General features: G+C 30.5%; 1 protein-coding gene across 1 annotated transcript; it reads left to right on the forward strand.

Moving 5' to 3' along the window:
• The first annotated feature begins 16,810 nt into the window (after positions 1 to 16,810).
• On the forward strand, positions 16,811 to 21,128 carry LOC143061167 (uncharacterized). Its single transcript, XM_076233695.1, has 3 exons — positions 16,811 to 17,150; positions 18,084 to 18,943; positions 19,623 to 21,128. Exons 1-3 carry the CDS (start codon positions 16,815 to 16,817, stop codon positions 20,494 to 20,496), a joined length of 2,070 nt encoding a protein of 689 aa, XP_076089810.1. The 5' UTR covers positions 16,811 to 16,814; the 3' UTR covers positions 20,497 to 21,128.
• Positions 21,129 to 24,574: the final 3,446 nt, after the last annotated feature.

Consider the following 24,574-nt stretch of genomic DNA (forward strand, 5'->3'; position numbering starts at 1 on the left):
AAACATGATAAAGTTAATAGATATTAAAATCAGAAATAGAAACACGCCATTTTCTTATTCGTGTTTTGATTTTTCTAAATACAGCGTCTTCATTAAACCATTTGTGCCAATCCATACAGTTTAAACAAAATACACATTTTTGATATTGAAAGATTGTGATTTTGTCATAACCTATTTCTTTAACAAGCGTTGTAGTATTCTATCTAAACAATATTCCAATATAAGTAACAAAATTGTTTTTTTTTAATATCTTTGCCAAAATTACAATGCTCACATTCTGTTATTGAAGGTACCTTGATAATGCTGAAAATAGGTTAGATAATTCATAACTATTGTATTTTGTTATATTCTATTAATATCGATGGACATTTAAAAGATCGTAGATTAGAAGTTTTTTTTACATTAGAATTCTTTATCTTATATCTATTTTTTTTATAAACATTTGAACTTGAAGTTTGTCATGAAAGCTTTCAGCTTTTTTGTACGGTATTATAGTGTTTGAAATATATCTCTTGGATATTTACATATATGGTGAACTTATAAATATTCATAACACGACGTTGTATACTAATGCAACAACAATATCACTAATATTTAAAGGTAAGTGTAGTACAACAAATGTGTAAGATATTTACAAAATTCATATCAATTTGGGACTGTGTAGCTGCTTAACAATATAAGTGATAAACCGAGAAACTTTCTTATTTAAGGTGGCATAATACAAAGATTTTTTTTAACCCCAATCATACAACTTTAAACTGATGTAATTTCTCTCATCCTTATTTACAATTTATAAATGAGGTACCAAAAAAAAAAGCCGAAAGATTAATCTATCAAACTGTGATAATTTCATTATGACATAATTATTATCTAATTAATTATTATGTAACTAGTTGCTTGTTGTGATGTCTACACTTGAATGAATTTAGCTTCTATGTTATTCATAGCATCCCAAAATATCTTATTGATTCTTGTACATCACAGTTTTACCCCAAAAACCTTGTCTCAGATTTTTTCTATTGTATTTCATTCTCTCATAAACCTCTAATGAAGTTTGCAACATCAATTCATAAAAGATCACTACATTTCATTAGGTATAACATTTGTTTTATTAATGTTTTTGGAAATCTGAGACACATATTTGCAGGTCAACCTGTGTTGTACAAGAATCTTTAAATATTTTGGGAAGCTATAAATAATAAATAAAAATTTAATTCATTTAAATGTGGACATCATAATATAGCAACAAATTAAATAACAATTATTTATGTAATAATTATGTCATAATGAAATAATCGGAATTTGAAAGATAAATCTTCTTCTTTCTTTTGGTACCTCATTTATAAAATTTAAAGAAGGATGAAATTAATTTACATCAGTTTAAAGATGTCTGGGAGTGATAAGATATTTGTACTGTGCTTAAGCAGCTCATTAAATATTCCAGGTTTATAATTCAGTATGCAGTAGTTGTGTTTTGTTATAAGATACCTACCAGTGGTATTCGAATAAAAAAAATGAAGGTTTTGTGATTGACTTCCGAAAATTATTACTAAAGCTTTATACGCTGTGGGTACTAACACCTTACAACAAAGAAGGTATTGTTGTCGTAACTTTATTATATGATATTGCAATAGTATGTCTGTTTAGTTTGATTATTAATTATTATATTGTCGACCAATTGATATAGGTTACTTTTTGTAGATATAACTTGTTATTCTAAGATATAAACACGATTATGCAATCTTGAAGCAATGTTATATATTGATCGACAGCGAATAAAGAAGTTTGTTCATACCGTCTTGGACTTGAGAAAAGGTAATATAAGCTCAATGTTACAGGTGAATACGCTGAGATTTGTAAGAGTATTTAAATAGATGTTCTTTTGACATGACATTTTATAATGATGCAGAAACACATTCACTTATACTAAAAGGTAATTGTTATAAAACAAATTTGCAGGATCTTTTCTAATTGTTAATTTGGAACTGTGTAACTGTGTAACAATTAAAAGTGACAAATCAAACAACCTACTTATTTGATAAACCAGATTTATAATTCAGTATCCAGTACTTGTATTTCGTTTTCATACACCCACCAGTGGTATTCGAATCTAAAAAAAATTGTGCTTGACTTATTTAAGAACACTCCCGATTCGTTGTGCAAACTATAACTAAAGCTTAACATACTGTGGGTATAAACACCTTACAAGAAAAACTATAGTTGTTGTAACTTTATTATACAATATTACCATAGTATATCTGTTTTGTTTGTTTTTTTAACAATTTTATTGTCGACCAATTGATATAGATTGCTTTTCTTAGATATAACTATTATTTCAAAATAACACTGTTATAGTTTGATCGACAGCAAACACAGAAGTTCGTTCAGGAGATTCTTGCACTTGTGAAATGAGAATATAAGCTCATTGTTAGAGTTTATTACTACGAGATTAATGAAAAAGCCTGTTTTGTTGATTTTGTTGTCATCAAATCTTTTTTCAAATTATCAAAAATTAAATCACAATAATATATTAACTCCGTTCACTTATTCGTGTCAACATGGTATTTTTTTCTCGACATTACAAAACCTTGGACATATTTTTTCAATCAATTTAGATAAACGTTTTTATTATATACTATGATTCTTAATTTTGATGGATAAACTAGCTATGCTAATTAGATATACTTATGTCAATTAAAAGTATGATGCGGATTAATTCGTAAAGTATGTCCTATATATATTTTAATCTCTTTTTCAAATTTTTAAATATCAAAATCACAATACCATAGGACATTTCTTCATTTACTGATTGGTCTTTGAAAATTTAATATGACAACTCATTTAAACCTTTAATGTCAATTTATGTATATAATTGAAAAATAGTGTTTCTTGTCTCCGCTGTCATGAATTTGTTTGTATATATTTTTTTAATATAAATGTCATACCCACAAAACCCACTTTATGCTTTTTAATAAATCATGTATAATATTATAAAATATGGGATAGGATTATAACTACCCAACAGCATGATTTTATAATCCTAAGAAATCAGTGCAGTTATTTAAGTAAGATTTTTTATTATATATGACAATCATTTTTACTACCGTAATAACGCTGTACATTTATTTCACAACTCTTTACTGTTGCATGTATTAACATTATATCAAGATCAATATCGATATTTATTTAAAGGAGCGTATATTAGAAGTTAAACAAATATACTTAAGTTTAATTGAGTACTCCTACCTCATTTACAATGATTGTCAATCTAATTTGATATGCATTTGAACTTAAAATTTGTCTTGTAAGCTTCTAGATGTGTTGTACGGAATAATAGTGTATAAAATATGACTTTGGGATTTTTCAACATATGTTGAACTTGTTCATGTTACGACGTTATATAGTAATGCAGTAATGCAGACATAATATCACTTATATTAAAAGTTAAATGTCTTGGATTTTTTTCTAATTTCAAATTGGGACTGTGTAACTGCTTTACACATAAGAGTGACAAATGAAACAACTTTCTTATTTAAGCAACTCAATAAATATACCAGATTTATAAACTAGTATGCACGTTTCGTTATAATACAACCACTAGTATTCGAGCATGAAAGTTTGAAAGGTTCATCTTGGACTAAGGCCGTGTTCACATTGACCTAAATGCGGTGTTGTGTTAGTGTAACTCACACGTAAACTAAACACAATTGTGTTCCCATTGATCAAACTCAATGTTTACATGTAGTTAAAATCAGGTTTTGTCTACACACAGTCTATAATCAATGTAGGCCTTGTGTAGTTTAAGTGTACACAAAACTAAGCATTTTGGACATTAGTTTTACCGTGTATATATTTTCACCCTCAGCTGTCATTAAATATAATTCTAAAATTGAAAGAAAAACATTGTTTTCGACATGTCATCAAAAATTGTCCTAAAAAAATCCATAGCCCCCCCCCCCCCTTTTCAATAAAAAAAGTTGCTTCCTAATTCATTTGAAAAGGTCTTCCCGAATCGACTTGACGTACACAGAAATATTCGCCACTGGTCCTTTACTCAAACAACGATTCACGCATAAAAGTATTACTAAAAAAAAAGTGTGAGGTATGTTTGTTTAGTATATCTCAGATCCAGTAAATAACACTTAAAATCAAAAAAACCTTACCCTCTCCTTTTGCCAAATACTCCTTGGAGAAGAAATAATACAATTTGAAACAATAAAAATGTAGTGATCCCTAACAGCTCAATTCTTTTTTTTTCGTCTGTAAGAACGCTGCTGCAGTCTACGTTTTATAATGCGTAATCGAGAAATCTTTAGTATATTTAAACTACTGCAAATCATCAAAATGGCTTTCATAAAGGAGCAACAGTCCACTTAACTTCTAAATGGGGAGAGGGGGGATTTTTTTTTATCTGAGTCAGATTTATTTTCGCGCAAACGTTTTATTACGGGGTTGGGTTTTTTCGATGCTGGTGAGCAAATTTTCCCCCCAATATTTAACACTATAATGTGTGGGGAAACTCTTGATTCAGAATAATCTTTATTATCATCTGTATGACCAGATGTATTTTTATCCAATTGGGGATCGGGGATTGGAGTGTTTCCATCCTCTCTTTTTTTTTTAAAGTCAAATGGTTGTTCCGTTACTGCTAGAAAAGTTGTCCGAAAACTTTGCAGTCGGTTCTACGTAATGAACATTTAAATGACATATAGTTTACAAGTGTGAACAAATCTTATGTACAGGTAATCAGTGTATGTAAAGTGCGGATCCTAAAATATCATTTTCACTGTATATGCCAGAAATTTTTGATGTAGAATGATAAATAAACAGACGACTTTTTTTTTATTTTCGAAGAAAATGAAGAAAATTAGTTAAAAAGTATATGTTAAGAAACACATAATACTAATAAAACAAAGTAAGAGATGCGAACGTGGTTTTTTTCGCGCCTAAATCCAAATAGCTGTGAAATATATACCAAAATAGGTGAATATTTAGGACATTTCACGAACAGATCGTGCAGGTGTTTTATAACTAACAGGTAAGATGTTGTTGCAGAAAAAATATTCATTTCAACACAATTATTAAAGTTGTATAACGTAGAATAGGTTTTGTCATTCAGTTTCGTCATATTGAACTGAATTCCACTATGATGCTTTCTTTATGCGAGTCATGTTTACTGTCGAATAATGATACTAATCTTTCATGTTCACTGTAGAGCGATTCATTAGTATTGTATATGCGGCGCATTTTCACTGTATTATATATTTATTTTTTTATCTATTACGGCGTATTTTTTTAAGCATGTAAAGCAAGACTTTAGTTAGCGTGCTTGCTTTGTGTTTTTTTGTACAATCATTATGATAACACCCAATTTAATTCAAATATAATAATTATATAAATACAGGTTAAACTATGCCGATACATATTGTTTAAAGATGTCAATCTTATTTACAAAGTTTGTATAAACAATTATACAAACTAAGCAATCAAGTCAACCAAAGTTTTGCTTTACATGCATTAGGAAATTAGCTGTAAAGCCTTAATTTAGCCGACTTGCTCAAACAATAGATAAAGTAAGGGACGGATTTGATAAGATTTAACTTACGGAGGAAAGTTTGGTTTTAAAACACTCTAAATAAATTCAATAGAAATAACATTTATTTCAAATGTATTCCATTTTAAAAATTTCTTATGAATCGTATAGGGATCTTTATCCTTGTTATTTTTTTATCCATTTCCATGACACTTCACCACTGATTACGTAAATCTTGATAAAGATTGAATCGTTGGTTTTCCCGTTTAAAAGGTTTTACACTGGGGCCCTTTATAACTTGCTGTTCGGTGTGAGCCAAGACTCAATGTTGAAGACCGTATTTTGACGTATAAAGGTATACTTTTATAAATTGTGACTCGTTTTGAGAGTTGTCTCATTGTCACATATGACATCTTATCTATCTGTGGCTCAACCCGAAACGAGACGGGATAAAAAGGGATAAAAAACACACTTTTTTAATATATTTATAATGGGCTTAATATGAGTCAGAAAAGAGTAGAATAGTGCGTCGCGTTGGGGGTATAAGCGTGACGCGGAATTGCCGATTTTTTTGTAAGCGTTACACGTGATAGTCAAATGATTGTGTCGTGAAAACGAGAAATAAAGTATAGCGGGACACGGAAAATTTAAAAAAAAAATGAGAACTGCATAGTATAAGCGGGATACGGGAATCTGATAAAGCAGTAAGCGGGATCAGGGATCAGACCCCCCCCCCCAAAAAAAATGAGACCCCAGAATAAGATATTTTTTTTATCTTCATCCTATTGTTACGGTTATGCCTTCAATAACAAATGTATCCATGCATGCTTATAGACAAAAGACCTCATGGATATTTGGGGTTCTTTGACATGCTGAATCTAACCTTGTATCTAGTTTGGGGATTTTTACCAAGTTACCGAAATAGCCCACATAGAGGTCCAAAGGGTCTAAGATCATCAAACATGAATTGTAGCATGCATGTTGTGTACAATTACCCAAATGTGCATTGTTTGACCTCTGTGGTAGTATCCACTCGCGGATCTTGAAATTTTTATAAGTAGGGGTCCAATGACTACCTAAGAGGGGGCCCGCTCCAGTGATTCCATATAAAAGTAACCAAATGTTTTCCCAAAAAAGGGGGCAACCCCCTGTCCCCCTAAATCCTCCTCTAGTATCGAGCTGTTCATTACGGATATTTTTTTTGTATCAAGGGTGCTCTTCTTCAAGTACCAATGCAAACAAAAAAGTTCGCCCACACCTTACATTTCATGTTTTAATGACTGTGGATAATTTATGTCACATACCGTTTCACCTTATACAGTTAAAATCATGCAAGCAACAATCGAGTCAAGAACATTTGTTCTACCAAAACTGTCTTTTTCAGAATATGTAAATTGAAGCAGTTGAGGGTACAACTGGGGAAAGTTAATATTTTATAAGCTTTTCTGTCACCATTGCGTTTCAAGATGCATATTTCTCTGTTCGCAAGTGTATTTATTGCGTGGAAGATAACGTCCTCAAATGTACTCGTCTCTATTTTACACAGACTGCACTTAAACTCCGCAATATCAATCTTTGACTTAAAAAAATACAGAAATATCTTTTAATTTTTTTTTAAATCAAGGAAAAACGTAATTTGAAGAATACAATATGACATTTTGAGAAGCGTTTTTGTTACAAGTTTGAAAAGCTATCTATTTGATAAAGAATGAATGAGGAGTTTGTATTTCAATTTGAAAATACATTTATCATAAATTCTAAAGTCATCAACTAAGTTTTTTCATTTGTTTTAAGTGCATTTATCACATTATTCTACAATAAAAATTCCTCGCATCTTCGAAAATTCCACATCAGAAATGACTGCACTAACAGTGATAATTCATCGCATCTATAGTTAAAATGGATCGCTTTCAAAAATCGATATGCTATATTATGTTGATATTATAACACTTATTTGAACTTTAATGCTATGTTTGTACATAATAAAGACATATCACAATGAAAATATGTAAAACCTTTCCTTCAAATCAATTAATTTGGTATTTTCAAAACGTAAACAAATACAGTTTTCCCATGATCCTTTATTCTACAATAGACATACCCGCATATGACAGTGAAAATGAACTAGCTGGATTCGCACTTTATATACACTGTAATTAAACAAGGTGTATAGATGTGAACACATTTGATGAGAAACCAGTGTCCATTACATTAAACTAAATGTACACGTTTACTGTACACGGCTTTTGGTGTGAACACGGCCTAAGTAAATAATCCTGCGGAAAAGTATGACTTTCGTTTATTTGTTGTCAGTGCAAACATCTTACAAGAAATACAGAAAGGGCGAATAATGATTTTTGTCGTAACTTTAATTATTATACACTATTACCACTATCGCCTATTTGATGACTGGAAGCTTTTTTAAGATATATATTTTTTTCATTTAAAGATAAACAAACATCGATTCTGTAGTCTTCAAAACAATGTGATTGTTTGATCGACAACATACAAAGAGTTCTTAGACTTGTGAAATGAGAATATTAGCTCAATGTTGAAGGTTATTACTCAGAGATTAATAAGGTCAATTACAACGCTGTTCCTTTGATTTTGTTGTCGCAATTTGAGCGTTTTAATTTTCGGCAGTGAATTGATACATCATGTAACTATTTTCCATTATATAAACTTTTTTTCAAATACAATATTATGTTATTAATGAATGGGTATTTTTATAATGGCCCTGTTATATTTCCAAGGTCTGTAATAATGTTCGAGGAAGTCTGTAATTTCCCGAGGCAAAGCTGAGGGCTATTACAGACATCCAAGGCCATTATTACTGACCAACGACATATAACAGGGCCATTATAAAAACACCCATTTCTTAATACATGTATTAACCAACTAAACAAAAGTGTATGTGTTGCTCCCAATTTGATGTACTCTCTACTCTTTTAATGACAGTTTAGTTTGAAAAGAATAATTTGTACTTCATCATTATAAAGCCTTTAATATAAAAGTATCCAAGATATTAAATTGACAGAATTGAAAAACAGGATGAACAGTAATCCCTATATTTAAAAATCGGCGGCCATGTTAAATTTATTATATTTGATTTTAACACTTTTTTTCTGTAATGGCCCTGTTTTTCTGTAATGGCCCTATATAAATGCCCAGTTTGCCTGTATTAAGTCCAGTTAGGGTTTATAATAGACAGTCATTTTTGGCAATTATTTACTTAGTTGGTTAATAATATAGTATTAATGAATGGCTGTTTTATAATGGCCCTGTTGTATGTCCAAGGTCTGTTATAATGGTCGAATAAGTCTGTAATGGCCCGAGGCAAGGCTGAGTTCCATTACAGACATCCGAGGCCATTATTACTGACCGAGGATATATAACAGGGCCATTATAAAAACACCCATTTCTTTATACATTTATTAACTAACTGAACAAAAATGTATGAGTTGCTGCCAACTTGATATACTCTCTACTCTTTTAATGACAGTTTAGTTTGAAAAAAAAAATCATTTGTACTTCACCATAATAAAGCTTTTAATATACCAAATTTCTAAGATATTAAGTTGACAGAAGTTATGTGTTGAAGCGATCCGTTTTGAAAATCGGCGGCCATGTTAAATTTATTATATTAGATATTAACACTGTTTTTCTTTAATGGTCCTGTAATAATGCCCAGTTTATCTGTATTAAGCCCAGTTAGGGTTTTTAAAAAAACAAAAACAGTCATTTTTGGCAATAATGTACTTAGTTGGTTAATAAAATTGTACAATACTACTTATATTAAAACACGTAAAAGGAAGATAAGACTTTTGACATTTATTTCCAGGTGAAATAATTTCCAAATATACTATGATCTCATATCTAATTTTGAAAAAAAACATTTGTACTTGGAATGTTCCTTTAAAGCTTTCAGATGTTTCGTACGGTATCATAGTGTTTGAAATATCTCTCTTGGATTTTTAACTTATCATTACACGACGTCTTTTGTAATAATACAGAAACAATATCAATTATATTAAAAGGTAAGCGTAGTACAACAAATGTGTTTGATCTTTTCTAATGTTATGTTTGGGACTGTGTAGCTGCTTTACCAATAAAATTGACAAATCAAAGAACTTTCGTTATTAAGCAACTCATTAAATATACCAGATTTATAATTCAGTATGCAATACTCGCGTTTCGTTTTAAGATACACAACAGTGGTATTCGAATCTAAACATTGAAAGTTTTGTAATTGAAAAAATAGTTTTAAGAATACTTCATATTCTTTGCGCAAAATTATTACCAATTAAAATTTTTTAATGCTGTGGGTACAAACACAAAGCAATATTGCGTAAAGAAATTTTTGTTGTAACTTTTGTTTTGTTTATTGAACAATTATATTGTCGTCAAACTGGTATTAAGTAGCTTTGTTTATATATCACTTGTAATTTAAGATATAAACACGATTAAGTTATCTTTTAAACAATGTAATATCATGATCGACAGCGAGTATAGAAGTTCGTTCAGCAGCGTCATGGACTTTTGAAATGAGAATAATAATAAGATAAATGTTAAAGGTTGATATAAAGGGCAATAACAACGCTGTTCTTTTGCTTTTTTGTCACCATCCTTTTTTAAACTATTAAATATTAAAATCACAATAATATATTAAATCTGTTCACTAACTCTTGTCATCGTGGTTTTTTTTTTCCTCGACATTATAAACCTTTGACAGATTGTTTTTAATCAATAAAAATAAACATTCTTTTGATATACTATAAAACAAGCTCAATCCAACATTTTCTACATTTGAGAATGCCTGTACCAAGTCAAGAAAATGAAAATTGTTGTCCATTCGTTTGATGTGTTTAATCATTATTTTGCTATTTGAGTAGGGACTTTCCTTTTTAAATTATCCTCGGAGTTCAGTATTTAATTTATTTTCACTTTTACTTTCGAGAAGTAAATAGTATGTTAATTCGTTTTAATAATAATGCAATACATTAATATTGATTGGATTTAAATTGAAAAAATCCAATTAACATTTTGTGAAAGTATTCGTAAAGTATTTCTCATATATTGTATTCCTTCATCAGTTTTTTGAATACTTAAATCCCATTACTATTTCGTTTCTTGTTTGAAGTTTCAAATCTAATATAATGAGTTAAATAAAACATTATTTATTTCTCTAACAGCCTTCGTGGTGCTTTATTAAAATAATGTTTGAAGAAATAATTAAACATTTTCATGATATAACGTTTATTTTTTTCAAAAAAATATTTAATATAATTGTACAATATCACTTATATTAAAACATCTGCTATTAACAAATGTATTAGATCCTTTCTAATTTTTGATTTGGGATTGTGTAGCTGCTTTACAAATAAAAGTGAAAAATCAAACATCTTTCTGCATTTCAAAATTATATTTTTAATAAGTATACTTAGACATTTACTTTTGATGAATGAAATGTTTTTTTTTATCTGTTTTTCAATAATGCTGCTATTTGATTATTATCTATATGGCCGATTTGATTTGATTTGCATACTAAGGCTATCTACCTCAGAAATAGATATCTTTAGCTGAATCGGCAATACTTTTAGGATTTTCTGGTCCTCAATGCTCTTGACCTTCTTAACTTTTTTTTTCGAGCGTCATTAGTGGGTCTTTTGTAGACGAAATGCGCATCTGGGGCAAATGTAAAATTTCAGTCCTGGTATATATGATGAGTTTATTGCCTAAATATCCCTTGTTAAAATTTGATTTACAACAATGTGCGTGAATTCAGAAAGAATCTTAATACATTTATATCTTTTTTAAAATTAATAAATATGAAAAACACAATAAGATAATAACACCATTCACTGATTCGTGTGGTTCTCTGGTTCAAATCTAATACAGAAACTTAATTAAACAATTGATGTCAATAACCTCAATGTTTAATAAAATAAATGTTTTCAATGTATAATTAAAACCTTATGTTTCTTGTCACGATTCGCGGCTTTATCTTAATATGTTTAAGCAAATATCAACTGTATGAAGTGGTATGCATATATTCAATATATATTTCACACACATTAAAGTGTCATACCAACACTTCTATCAAAATATCAAACAATAGCATAAAACGCCAACGGGATCATCTAGTTAGCTAAAGTTGCTTCTTAAGTCACTTTTTACCATAAATATAGCATTTAAAAAGATTTGTTTCCGGATTTGATAATCTTTGATGTTGGCTTAATAATGCTTAGCATTAATTTGATAAAGCTTTAGTGTAACATGCAATTACACACTGTCAAAATCAATATTGATAATTAAAAACGAGCGTTGAATTGACGTTTTACACATATTTCCTTTGAATGTGGAGACCTCTACATGATGCGACGATTTGTGGAAATGCAGAAACAATATCACTTAATAAACAGGTTTGTGTATTGAACATGTTGAAAGACATTTGTTAAATAAAAAAACAGTCTCACTTCAGTCTTGAGTTTCACCTTAATGATTCAAGTCGTTACATTCGAATTTGTTTTGATCTGTATTAAATGATGGAAGTTTCAGAAAATTGATAAAAGTATTATAAATTAGTTGGAATGTTGAGCTCTAATTTTAGATAATTATTAATAAATCATGTAAAATTTATGATCTAAGCTTTCATTTTTTTCATGATCCTTAAAAGGGGCCGGCGGACAACAATGGACAAGTTGTCTAAGCATTTCAATAACTGAAAAAACTATCCAGTCAAAAATCGATGTTGTGATTTCGAACTTCGCTCGTATGGGTGCATTCGATACATATATTAATTGACTAGCATGTCAGTTTTCCTATGAAAGATCGTAGGTTTTCTCTGGACACAACCCGTTTTTGATAAAAAAAAATATATATACATTTTCAGTTTTGATTGACTTCCATTTTTGTAATTGATGTTGGCAGTATGTTGGTATTTTTTGTTGTACTTTCTTTTACAGACGTTCTTTATTTGTTGACATTGATGTGTGTACCTATTAGTATATTCCATTTACAAGGTAGGTCCTACTAGCGATATTCCCAAGTAAGGATAATTAGATTATGAAATGCCAACCGATCAATATTAAAGTTTTTTTAATTTGAATAATGTCAAACGACTGACAACTTCGATATATATAATTATAGTTAATGGAATATAGAGTGATTTATTTAAAGTATTAATCAAACGACTTTACAAAGTATACGAGTGATTACTTCACATCACAGGCAATTTAAAAAAAAATTACCAATTTTTATTTCAATTCACTGTTTTATAGTTTCTGGTTTTATTTTTTTAAATGTGTATTTGTAATATCAGACAAAATATATTGGAGATATTTATTGCTCGGTGAGTTGGAAATAAAAATAAATACTTCTTCTACTTAACATAAATATAGAATTCCGAGTTTAAATGCGCACAACATTTCGCTTAAAAGAAATTGTACTCGTAAACATGCATTTTGTTGATACTGGTTATACATCGATACAATACTAGTTCTTATTCCCAACTTTACTTCGATACTGAAATGTTTTAATAAATTCAGATATGGTTTTTTTTTCTGGAATTACTGCCCTATACTTAAGTTAATTCTGCTTAGACAAAGGTAAGGACTCATTTCCGATAAATTGATTTTTTTTAAATTTAGCTAAAAGAAAAAAAAATCGAGTTTAAATAAAACCGAACTTGTTATGTGGTCGTGGTACTTTACACGAATTACATGATAATAATAAATGAAATAATAATGATAATCGTATAATAATCAAGCTATAAATTATATAACTTTATAAATATCAGACTTATATCATTTCGACATTAAAAGGTTAACATAAGATATATATTGTAAAGGAGAAAAATAATGTAAAGTATATATGAGAGAATATTCTTTTTTTTTTTTTTTAATTTTAGAACTTATTTTATTTCTGGTAATAAATAAATCTTGTTAACCACAACAGAAGGAAAGGATGCTTAAGGGACATGTTTCCAATTGAAGTCCAACATAATTCATTTCTCCTACATATCATGAAGGGTTAGCAATTGCAACTCATATTTATGATCGTCCAGACCACAACCGCTGGTAGACTTTTATATATTGTTTTTAGTTTAACTTACGGAGAATTGTGAATTTCTTGTAGTATTTACGTTACATATGATGTTGACATGTGAGTGGGTGAAATTATATAAATTAACTTGATCATTATAAATGATTGCGAATAACAACTGTAACTATTAAGGAAATATTTCTGAATTACTGATATAAATATTTTTTTTGAATGTATCTTAGCTTTTTTCATAATCCTTTTATTCAATACCAGTTTTTTTTTTAAAGCAATCTGTTATTTCTATGGAAAGGGAACTATGTTTGGCGCATTCATTTCTTTAAATTCATTTTGCTTCTGCTTTTTGACACAGATAATTCAGTATTTTATAAAAAAGAAGATGTGGTATGATTGCCAATGAGACAACTATAAACAAAAGACCAAAATGACACAGACATAAACAACTATAGGTCACCGTACGGCCTTCGACAATGACCAAAGCCCATACCGCATAGTCAGCTATAATAGGCCACGATAAGACAATGTAAAACAATTCAAACGGGAAAACTAACGGCCTTATTTATGTAACAAAATGAACGAAAAACAAATATGTAACACATAAACAAACGACAACCACCGAATTACAGGCTCCTGACTTGGGACAGGCACATACATAAATAATGGGACGGGGTTAAACATGTTAGCGGGATCCAAACCCTCCCCCTAACCTGGGACAGTGGTATAACAGTACAACATAAGAACAAACTATAAAAATCAGTTGAAAAAGGGTTAACTCATCAGATGGACAAAAATACAAGTAGACGTGGCCGGGTACTTATACATCCCAACACAAAAAGACGCAATGAATAGATCTGAGAGTACTCTAAATTAACTGACAGCTAGCTCAAAGCCACTAACAACTAATAAAAAATCATGCATCTAAGACTAAACAATCAATCCGTACACATCCAACATCCAATGGATTTAATGTAAAGACGTCATAAACAGCCAGAGAAAAACATGACCTTGTGCAATGCCAAGATTGTAGATCCATGAATATATATATGTATATACAACTCGTCTAAACATCAACCCAACAATGTTAGATCTGTAAATTTGCTTTCGCAAATTTTTGGTTCTTCCCTCGCCGGGATTCGAACCCATGCTACTGTGATATCGTGACACCAAATCGCCTGCACTGCAGCCGTCCCGCTAGACCACACGACCGCCTGGGCTCTCTAAAAAGAGCTTTCGGTGGGTATGTGTTACCTTTCCACGTCAGTTTTAATCTAGCGGCGTACTACAGTACATGATATATAAGGCATGAAGATGTTATTGTTACAGATCAGCTAAATTATCTATAGTAAAGGATCCTACAAATTAATGTAAGATACAGTCACAGAAAATAATTATATTCATAAGTACGTCTGAGTATATATATATATAACATACTAGTAATATTTATTTTGCTTTTAATTTACTGATAACAAAATCAATATTTATACCAATAAAAACAATATTCAATGATCTTACTACAGTGTTGAATAGGTAACCTTTTAGAAAAAGTTTATTTAAAAGAGCAACAAGTTTATATGGATCATTTTTAAATTTCCGGGCACGGTTAACAACATTTCCGTAAAAATGAGGATGAGCTATCCCGTTTGAAATAAGTTTTCTACAGGTACAACCAAACTTCAAAACCAAATCTTTATATCTATGGAAAAATTTAGTAAAGGTTTTAAGTAATTTATGGTAACGATATCCCTGGTTTAATAATTTACCAGTAATACATAGGTTGCGTTCGTTAAAATCAAAAACGTCACAACAGACACGAGCATAACGAACAAGTTGTGAAATATAAACACCGTCAGATGGTGCCATAGGAACATCATCATCTAAAAATGGAAAATTAACAATAGGGAACGAAAAATCGTCTCTTTTGTCGTAAATTTTAGTGTGGAGTTTCCCGTTTAAAACCGAAATATCTTAATCCAGGAAAGGACAGTTATTACCGAATAAATTTGATTTATTTAAAGTAAGTTCCTTGGGGTAAATTTCAGCAGTATATTGAGAAAATTCTTGATTATTTAACGAAAAAATATCATCAAGATAACGGTAGTAGTTAATGAACTAGTTAAGAGCACTGAAAGATTAGTTGTAGAACACTTACTAGAGGCCGAGATGAAACGATATTTAAATTGTTTTTTGTGTAGTTTAGGTAGCCAATACATAGTAGGGACCTTCAAATGTTTAGAAGAAGCCTTAAGCTTTGATGTGGTTGTGCTGTTGAGTGAGATGATTTCAGCAATGAATCTTACATTTACATTTACATTAATGTATCTACCATTAACATATCCTGTCTGATCCGGATCTATAGGTTTTATAGGAAATAATTTCATTCTTTCATACTTATTTACAAAAACAAAATTTGTTCGAAAAGCAATTGTTCAGTCTTCAATTTGTGAAAACTTCATTGTAATATATACATCTATGAGAGTGGCCGAAAGATACTAGAGGGACAATAAAACTCATACATCGAAAATAAACTGAAAACGCCATGGCTAAAAAAGGAACAGACAAAAGACAAAAAATGATACACAAGACATAACATGGAAAACTAAAGACTAAGCAACACGATTCCCACCAAAAACTGGGGTTTTAATTTATTTATTATCAAACTAAGCAAATATGGTATCTATCTTGCTTTTTTGTTGAAATATTTAGATTTGACAATTCAACACCAATAAACAGTTAACGAAATTGTTATACAAAGTCGTACTTCAGGGTACGTTAGACCTCTTAATCTATAAAATCGTATACCAAGGTATTTTACACGTTAAAATTTTAATTCATTTTTTTAATAATTGCCTGTCGAAAAAGATAAGGATTTTCAGATTACCTTAGCCGTATTTGGCACAATTTGTTGGAAGTTCAGGTGCTCAATGCTCTTCAACTTTGTACTTGTTTGGATTTATAACTATTTTGATCTGAGCTTCACTGATGAGTCTTATGTAGACAAAACACGCGTCTGGAGTAACAAATTATAATCCTTGTACCTTTGATAACTATTTAGACTTGAAAATATCACAAACATATACAGAAAGATTTAGTTTGCTTTCTATGCATTATTTTTGTATTTTTTTAAATTAAAGCCGAAAAGGATTACAATTCTTATTGCATCCGATTATGTTCGAAGTAAGTTTTCGTTTTAATATTTGCTACATTTATTGCAGATATAACAATGGCCAGCATAGATATCATTGAATTTGATTCTGAGGCATTTACTTCCGTATATCTAATACAAAATGCACTTAAAAGTTGCAGTGGATACCCATTCCTAAACAAACTGATACCCGAATTAAAGAACACTGTAGCAAATCCCAGTGTTTTAGTCCTGAGGAATATAAGCCAAAGGTCTATGGCTGATATTAATGGGATTCTAAGTCATAGTACTGATCTTGTGGTGAAAACAATATCGAAAACATTTGGCACAAGGAAGGAACAGCAATGTCCAACAGCAACAGTTGTTATATTGCGTGCTTCTGGGAGACATGGCAACTGTCGACTGAGTGTATCTGTAAGTATTGTAGAACTATAATCGATGATTAAGTTTGTCCTCTTACTCCTGACTACCGTATACATAGTATGTATTAATAGATGCAAACACATGTTTTACAATTATTTGAAATTTAAAAAAGTTTCTGTCACGCTCACACTTTTAAAGGGGCACTAGCTGTCCAATTCTTGTTCACCGATTTGACTCAAATGTTCATTCATGTTATTAATAACAATGAAAAACATATATGCAAACCATCAAAGGTCTAAATTAAATAATTCACAGGGCATAGTCTCGAAAATATGTAGTTTCGTTTCGTTTATATTTTAGTCTAGACGCCATCTAATTAACTATCGAGTTGACCTCTGATGACCATATAAGCGATGAAAACAAAATATCGATATAAATAGATTAAAAAACTCGTGAAATTGGAATTTTATAGGTCTGTTTAATCTTATATTATAGATTAAAAATATATGTATATCTTTGTTTTACCTTATACGAATGATTTCACTTTCAATGTTCACATTCTTTGCCTTTAAAAAATTGTACAAGGACAATGCATACGTTATTCTATATCGTCTTAAATTGAAGTTCACATGAATATGGTTTTAATGAGGTCGAATTATTCACTCGCAAGTGAATAATTCATTATCAATGTTTCTTAGCTTAATTTGACAAAATTAAACCATTCTATCTGCTAAAAGCGAATTATTATTTCACTATTTCATGTTCATTAATGATTTAACCCAAAAAATCATACTTTAGATTTTTAACATATTTCGAAGTTAGTGCCCGTTTAAGGGTTCCATTCAATACTAAATAAAACTTTCTCTGTGGATAAAGGGTGATTTTAGTCTATATTTGTATATTTACCTGAAACGAAGTTTCTAAATATTATTTGATATTTGTTTTAAAAAAAGGACATTTGAATATTACATATTTATTTTGCAGGATTGTAGTCTGTTGGACGATATAAAGAAAAATATGAAATGTTTAGAAGATATAATTTATGTAATTGAATCTTCTCGACATTCCCTTAAATATGATGAGGATGATTTAAGCAGTCTGAGTGAACAGATTCAATTAAGAGTATGCGGTTTTAAAAAACCAAATTACTTGTATGCTCGAATTTTTATTTTCCCCGACAAACATATATCTATTCGAGTAGGACTTTGTCTCTTAAGAAGTATTCAAAGACAGTTATGCGATGCAAGAAAAAGATCACAACATATCATTAATGAAGCAAATGTTGAATGCACAGTTAAAAAAAATGATCAAAATTATCTAACAAAAGTCCTGGCTGAAAAAATTTTGAAAACAGATTTAAAATATTGCTCTCATGTTTCAACAAAAAAAAGGCTTGCACAACAAAGAGTTCTAACCAATAGAATTTTCAAACTTATTAGAATGACTTTTCATCAAAGAACACTTAATCCTATTCTTGCAATGCCACTCCCCCAATCAAAATTGAAAAAACTTATAAGATCGTTTCTACAAGAAACGAAAGAACAAATAGCTTGTGGATTTAACAAGGAACAAAACAAGACAGGAAATAAAAATATCAAATCCTCAAAAATATCCCACCCATCGTCGAACCATTCCTGCACAATGGAATGTAGAATGAGGGTGTCTAAGCTGGCAGCTGTGAAACTATCGGAGTTATTATACCAAGAGCAGTCTAAAATATTATTAAGCAATTTGAAGACACATACAGACGATATTGCAACCTTCTGCAGTTGTGTAGATGACGAATGCACAAACGAGCGACTACATGGTATATATGTGCATGAAATGAAAACTATAGCCTACAGGTATTTCTATCATTTATACAAAAAAATTCGACCGGAAAAGAATATTAAAGTAACATGTAGCTAATAATTGATGGTTAAGAAAGAAAAAAAAATGCATGATGAATTGATATTTCATTTCCTGTCATGCTAAGCATTTACCAATTTGTTTGGTTCATTTTAACGATCACAAATAAGTTATAGTTTGAAACGGTTATGATCTGACAATTCTGAAAACAAATTATTCAATTACATTCATCTTCTAAGTCATATTTCAGATTTTGCAAGTGAGATAAATTCAGTATTGTTCAGGAAGTTGTTGTGCAGTTGATTCATAACTGTTCTTTTTCATTTCAGATAATTTAGTACAATACTGATGTATAATGTTAATAGAAACTACTGAACGGTCTGAAAATTTACTTTACCAATTTTTTTACTGCAGTCGAAAGTTTTAACAGTACTGAATTTTCCTTAGCAGATCAATCTTAGAACATGTAGAATGGACTGAAAAACCGAAATTGACGTAATAATTTATTGGTCATTCTTTAAAAAGCTTTTCAGGCCAAAAGTATCATTTTAGATCAAAACTGGTTTACTTGTGAATAATCAGAAATGAATGCAATTTCTTTTTAAAGAGCAACGCATAACGAATCCTTGTTCATAATTTTTCAAACTTCAAAGTATAAATATTTTCTTATTCCAGGCATGAAAAGGTTGTTGGATTCGGCTATATAGATCAAAAAATCTGTATTTATATAAAAGGTGACCAAGAAGAAGATAAAAAGCGAGTGTTTGACTACATTGAACAATATGCAGATACCTCAAGGCATAATTTTCGAATTGAATTCCGTAAAAAACGAGAAATTACATATTTTGCTAAACTAGAAACAGGAAGTCGTGTTAACAAATTTCAAACAACAGGCAAAGATTCAAAGGGATATGGAACACTTGGTATGTTCCTTGAAGACAGCAACGGAACGTACTTTTTCACAACATGCGCTCATGTTATTGACAAAGATGCAAATGCCTATTTGCCGGATGATAACAGCAAAATCGGTAAAAATGTTTTCGTTTGTCATCCATCTAGTAAGAACGGTATTAAACGCACAAAACGAATTGATCTTTCGCTTATTCGGGTATGCTCTGACAATAATGTCGAATGTAAATTAGGTTTAAAAGGCATAACTGGTAAATTTATAAAGAAAGCAGTTATCTTTCATGGCGATATATCCGAAATATTGGGGAGACAACTGTATAAATGGGGGGCCACAGAACCACTTTTACAGACGGGGAAATGCATTGGCATCGAAGAAGAAGAATTTGTGTATGTACAAATTGACAAAGAAAATTTTGCAAAACCTGGCGATAGTGGGGCTATCATTTGTGTTGGAGATAACAAAGATACCGGATTAGCAGCATTTGTTTTAGTTGGGGAATGGAACAACCGTGAGGATGAAAGGAAGGCTTATGTAGTCTATAAAGTTGTAGATGCGCTTGAAACCGTAGCAGAAATGGAAAAAGAAATGAGTCCTTGCTTGTGCACAAAAACTATAACAATTTTGTCAGCCTCGAGCTAGAAATAAGCAGATTAACCCCTGATTCAAAGTTCAAAGTTGTAAATTATAATCAGTTCAATGATTTACGCCTGTTTTAATTCACCTTTCTAAATTCAACATAATTCTAACCGTTTTTTATTTATTTAGATTAGTACACATTATGATTTTGATTGCATGGTCTATTATTGTCCCAGTATCGTTAATATATTGTACCACTTAGTCGACTGGACCTTTCCTAAAACGTGTTTATGCCACCTAGTATGTTGGCGTGTAATTCTATCAAACGCTGCATAACTTTGTAAATAGTTGATATAATCCAATGACAAAGAGCATCTACTGAAATATTTATTTTGCTTTGTGTTTTGCACTTATCTTAAAGGTATCAACATTAGTTTTGCTTAAACCCACATCTAGTGTGTATTTGGTAGTCCACGCACAAAAGTTAATATTAATATGATCGGTGTCCCATTGCCTAATAGGGTTCACATACTCATCCCCAAATTTGAATTAAATTTTACTTTTTATTGATTAACGATATTGTTTACCATACGTTCATTATTGATTTAGGCAACATTTGGTCACAATAAACTTTTTAACAACGGGACGTTCCTTTTATTTTAATGTATAGGTCTAACTGTAAGTGTTCAATATAGTAAAAATAATTGTAACTAACACATTGTTGAACTGTTTTATATATTCTTCTGAATTGAATATTAAAAAAGAAAATGTGGTATAATTGCCAATGAGACAACTCTCCACAAGAGGCCAAAATGACACAAAAATTATCAACTGTAGGTCATTCTACGCCCATACCGCATAGTCAGCTATAAAAGGCCCCGAAATGACAATGTAAAACAATTAAAACGAGAAAACTAACGGCCTTATTTATGTACAAAAAAGAACGAAAAACAAAAAGGTAACACATAAACAAACAACAACCACTGAATTACAGGCGCCTGACTTGGAATAAGCACATACATACATAATGTGTCGGGGTTAAACATGTTATCGGGATCAGAATCGAGAGATGTATTCAGAAAAAAATAACGATCGGTCGTGTTCGGAATGTTTACAAGTTTATCGCTATATTGGTAGTCAAAGAAGAATTTATAGCTGTCGAATTCATTACAATAACCATATGTCATGTGCATATACAAAAAGCTTTTCCTGAATATAGACAAACAATTTAAAAATCCGGAAATATGTACATCTAGAGTATTATACAATGATAATAAAACTAAATGGAGTAGTCGTAAAAAAGAGGTATTAACACAAAGACAAAATAATTAACAGACGTCTAAAGAGCAGCATATCGTTTCTTACAATAGTCAGGTTTTTATTTACAGCATACCACTTTCTTACGTTTTTGACGTAATGAATTTTAAACCTGATGCCTTTTGTTATCTGTTGTTCGTGTGTTTCTAATACGTTCTCCTATTTGTTTGTATTGTGGTCCTGTATTATAATGTTGTCATTTTGATGTTATATTTAACAATGCCATCAAAAAAGCGAGGTTTGGCATGCCACAAAACCAGGCTCAATTCACCATTTTTTTTCTTTAAAAATGTCCTGTACCAAGTCAGGAAAATGGCCATTGTTATATCACAGTTCGTTTCTGTGTGTGTAACATTTTTACCTTGTGTTTCCGTTGTGTCGTTTGTTTTCTCCTGTAGGTTGATCAAAAACAAAAATAAGATTAAACACATAAATATACCAGCATTAATATATAATCTTTCTTATTCTGCACATAAAGAAAACAAACCAATGCATGAGCATCCCAGATCATTTGATTTTCCTCTTATATTTTGTATTAATTGTCGTTTGTCCTTTGGCCTTTTCCCTTTTTCTCTCAGAGAGTTGTATTGAAATTTTTAGTATAATTTTGCCTCTCTAAGAAAGAACAATGGACTTCAGCTGATGATATGTAAAATTGTGCAGGTTCATATTAAAATTCTTTGATTATCAATGTTTATAGACGAAACATTTAATTGGCAATACTTGAAGACATATTATAACTATAAGACATTAACAAAAACTAAACAAGTATAGAGCAACAAAGACAATTATGACTCGTCAAGGGGATATAACATCAACAACCTATTCATATATATAAATATATATATTCTATTTACGCAATATATTATCAATAACTGCATCGTAAAAAACATATGAGTAGCATACTCTACGACAAAAGCATCTTTTAACATGATTAACATGATTAAGTTAGTTTGTCTTTTTGAGTGTGTGGAGGCCGTATTATATTTATCGAATCTCAGGGTGTTTTGTTTTTTTAACATTTTTTCTCGCACAATTTTACAGTTCTGTCGATATGTTTCTAATATAACCGCTCAATTTATTCTCTCGCTTGACCAGGTTGTTTTTATCGAAAACAAAATTCAGTTCGGTCCATATCTCTCTTTTTTTTCTGTATAAATATACATGTATAATAAATGTTGCACTTCTGTAAAAATAAACAATGCAATTTTCAATAGGAACTCCCTTTGCCGCTAAAGCTGTGCCACCTTGTTTATGAAGTTTCGTAAAAAAAACCACGCTTTTATCTATCATTGGGAGGTAAAATTAATTATCGCATTGTATAAATGAAATCATCATAGATACCAGGACTAAATTATGTAATTACGTCATACGCACGTTTAGTCTACAAAAGACTCATTAGTGACGCTCGAATCCAAAAGAGTTAAAAAGGCTAAATAAAGTACGAAGTTGAATAGTGGACAAAAATTCCTAAAAGTTTTGACAAATACAGCTCCGGTAATCTAATCCTGAGGTAGAAAAACCTCAGTATTTCGAAAATTCATAAATATGATTTCTGTCAGCACAGAAGTGCTGAGTACTGGGCGGGTGATACCCTCGGCGAATTAAAACTCCAACAGCAGTGACATCGACCCAGTTGTTGTAAATGAACTCATCATTGTTACCAGGATTAAATTGTGTGATTACGCCAGACGCGTTTTTAATACAGATTAGACCGTTGGGTTTCCCGTTTGAATGGTTTTTCACTAGTAATTTGTGGGGGCCAACTATAGCTTGCTGTTCCGTGTGAGCCAAGGCTCCGTGTTGAAGACCGTACCTTGACCTATAATGGTTTACTTTTATAAATTGTGACTTCGATGGAGAGTTGTCTCATTCGCACTCATACCACATCGTCCTATTTCTTTATAACAGCATTTTGCAAATTTTATTATTCTGTAGTTTTAGAATAAATTTCAAAAACTTTTATTTAAAATGTGTTTAAAATTTGATTTTATGTTTTGTAATTTTTCATTTAAATACAACTTTGTGTTATATCATGCCAATACTTTTGGCACCGAAAAAGGTCTTTATTGTGAATAATAACTCTTAAAGTCATATGAAACGAGTGACTGGTAAAAATGGCGTTTATCCAATTCTTGAACCAATGCCTGTATGCGTATATATCATAAACTTAGTCTTTTGAGCACGATTTTATCATATTTTTTACGGAAACATATAGTATAATCTTCAATTTGTTTTCTCTCTGTTCTTATGATGTGAAAATATGGCAGTTAATTAATAGTCGTGTATTGAAGCCGTAGTTCACCGAGTGTCACCTTATAGATAACAATCAACAAAGAAGCCTTGATATTGAGCACGTGTATAACATATACAATCAATATTAGTTTATTTCAATGGTTGATCCATGCGTATTGCGATCACCGGATTTTTACTAGAAATGTCACGCCGAGTTCACTGCATACGGAAACATATTGGTGAATTGTTAACTGTAAGCAAACAAATATAAAATTTTCTTCAGATAAAACGTATATGAACATAAATTTTATAATACAAACTTGCCATTTTGTTGTAAAAAAACATGCAGCATTTTTTTTAATTTGAAGTTTCATATGAATTTAAATATCATACACAGCTATATTCATATTTTATGACTGTTATTTGATACTTATAAATTTTACCAAAACCGACTTGAAATGAAAACATTATATCCAGGATTTTTCAACCTTTACTGAGAGGAATAATTTGACATTTGTTTGTTAAAAGATTTTTATATCTGTTGTCAAACGAAGTGCTGAAAAGGATAGAGTGTTTCCTCGATTTGTCC

This window comes from Mytilus galloprovincialis, unplaced genomic scaffold (genome assembly GCF_965363235.1).
Source record: "Mytilus galloprovincialis unplaced genomic scaffold, xbMytGall1.hap1.1 HAP1_SCAFFOLD_239, whole genome shotgun sequence".
Taxonomy (NCBI): Eukaryota; Metazoa; Mollusca; class Bivalvia; order Mytilida; family Mytilidae; genus Mytilus; species Mytilus galloprovincialis.

Excerpts from the sequence above, each read along its gene's own strand:
- LOC143061167 (XM_076233695.1), top strand. The coding sequence starts at position 16,815 with ATGGCCAGCATAGATATCATTGAATTTGATTCTGAGGCATTTACTTCC. Across the intron at positions 17,151-18,083 it reads ACTGTCGACTGAGTGTATCT|GATTGTAGTCTGTTGGACGA; the intron begins GTAAGTATTGTA and ends TTTATTTTGCAG. Across the intron at positions 18,944-19,622 it reads ATGAAAACTATAGCCTACAG|GCATGAAAAGGTTGTTGGAT; the intron begins GTATTTCTATCA and ends TTCTTATTCCAG.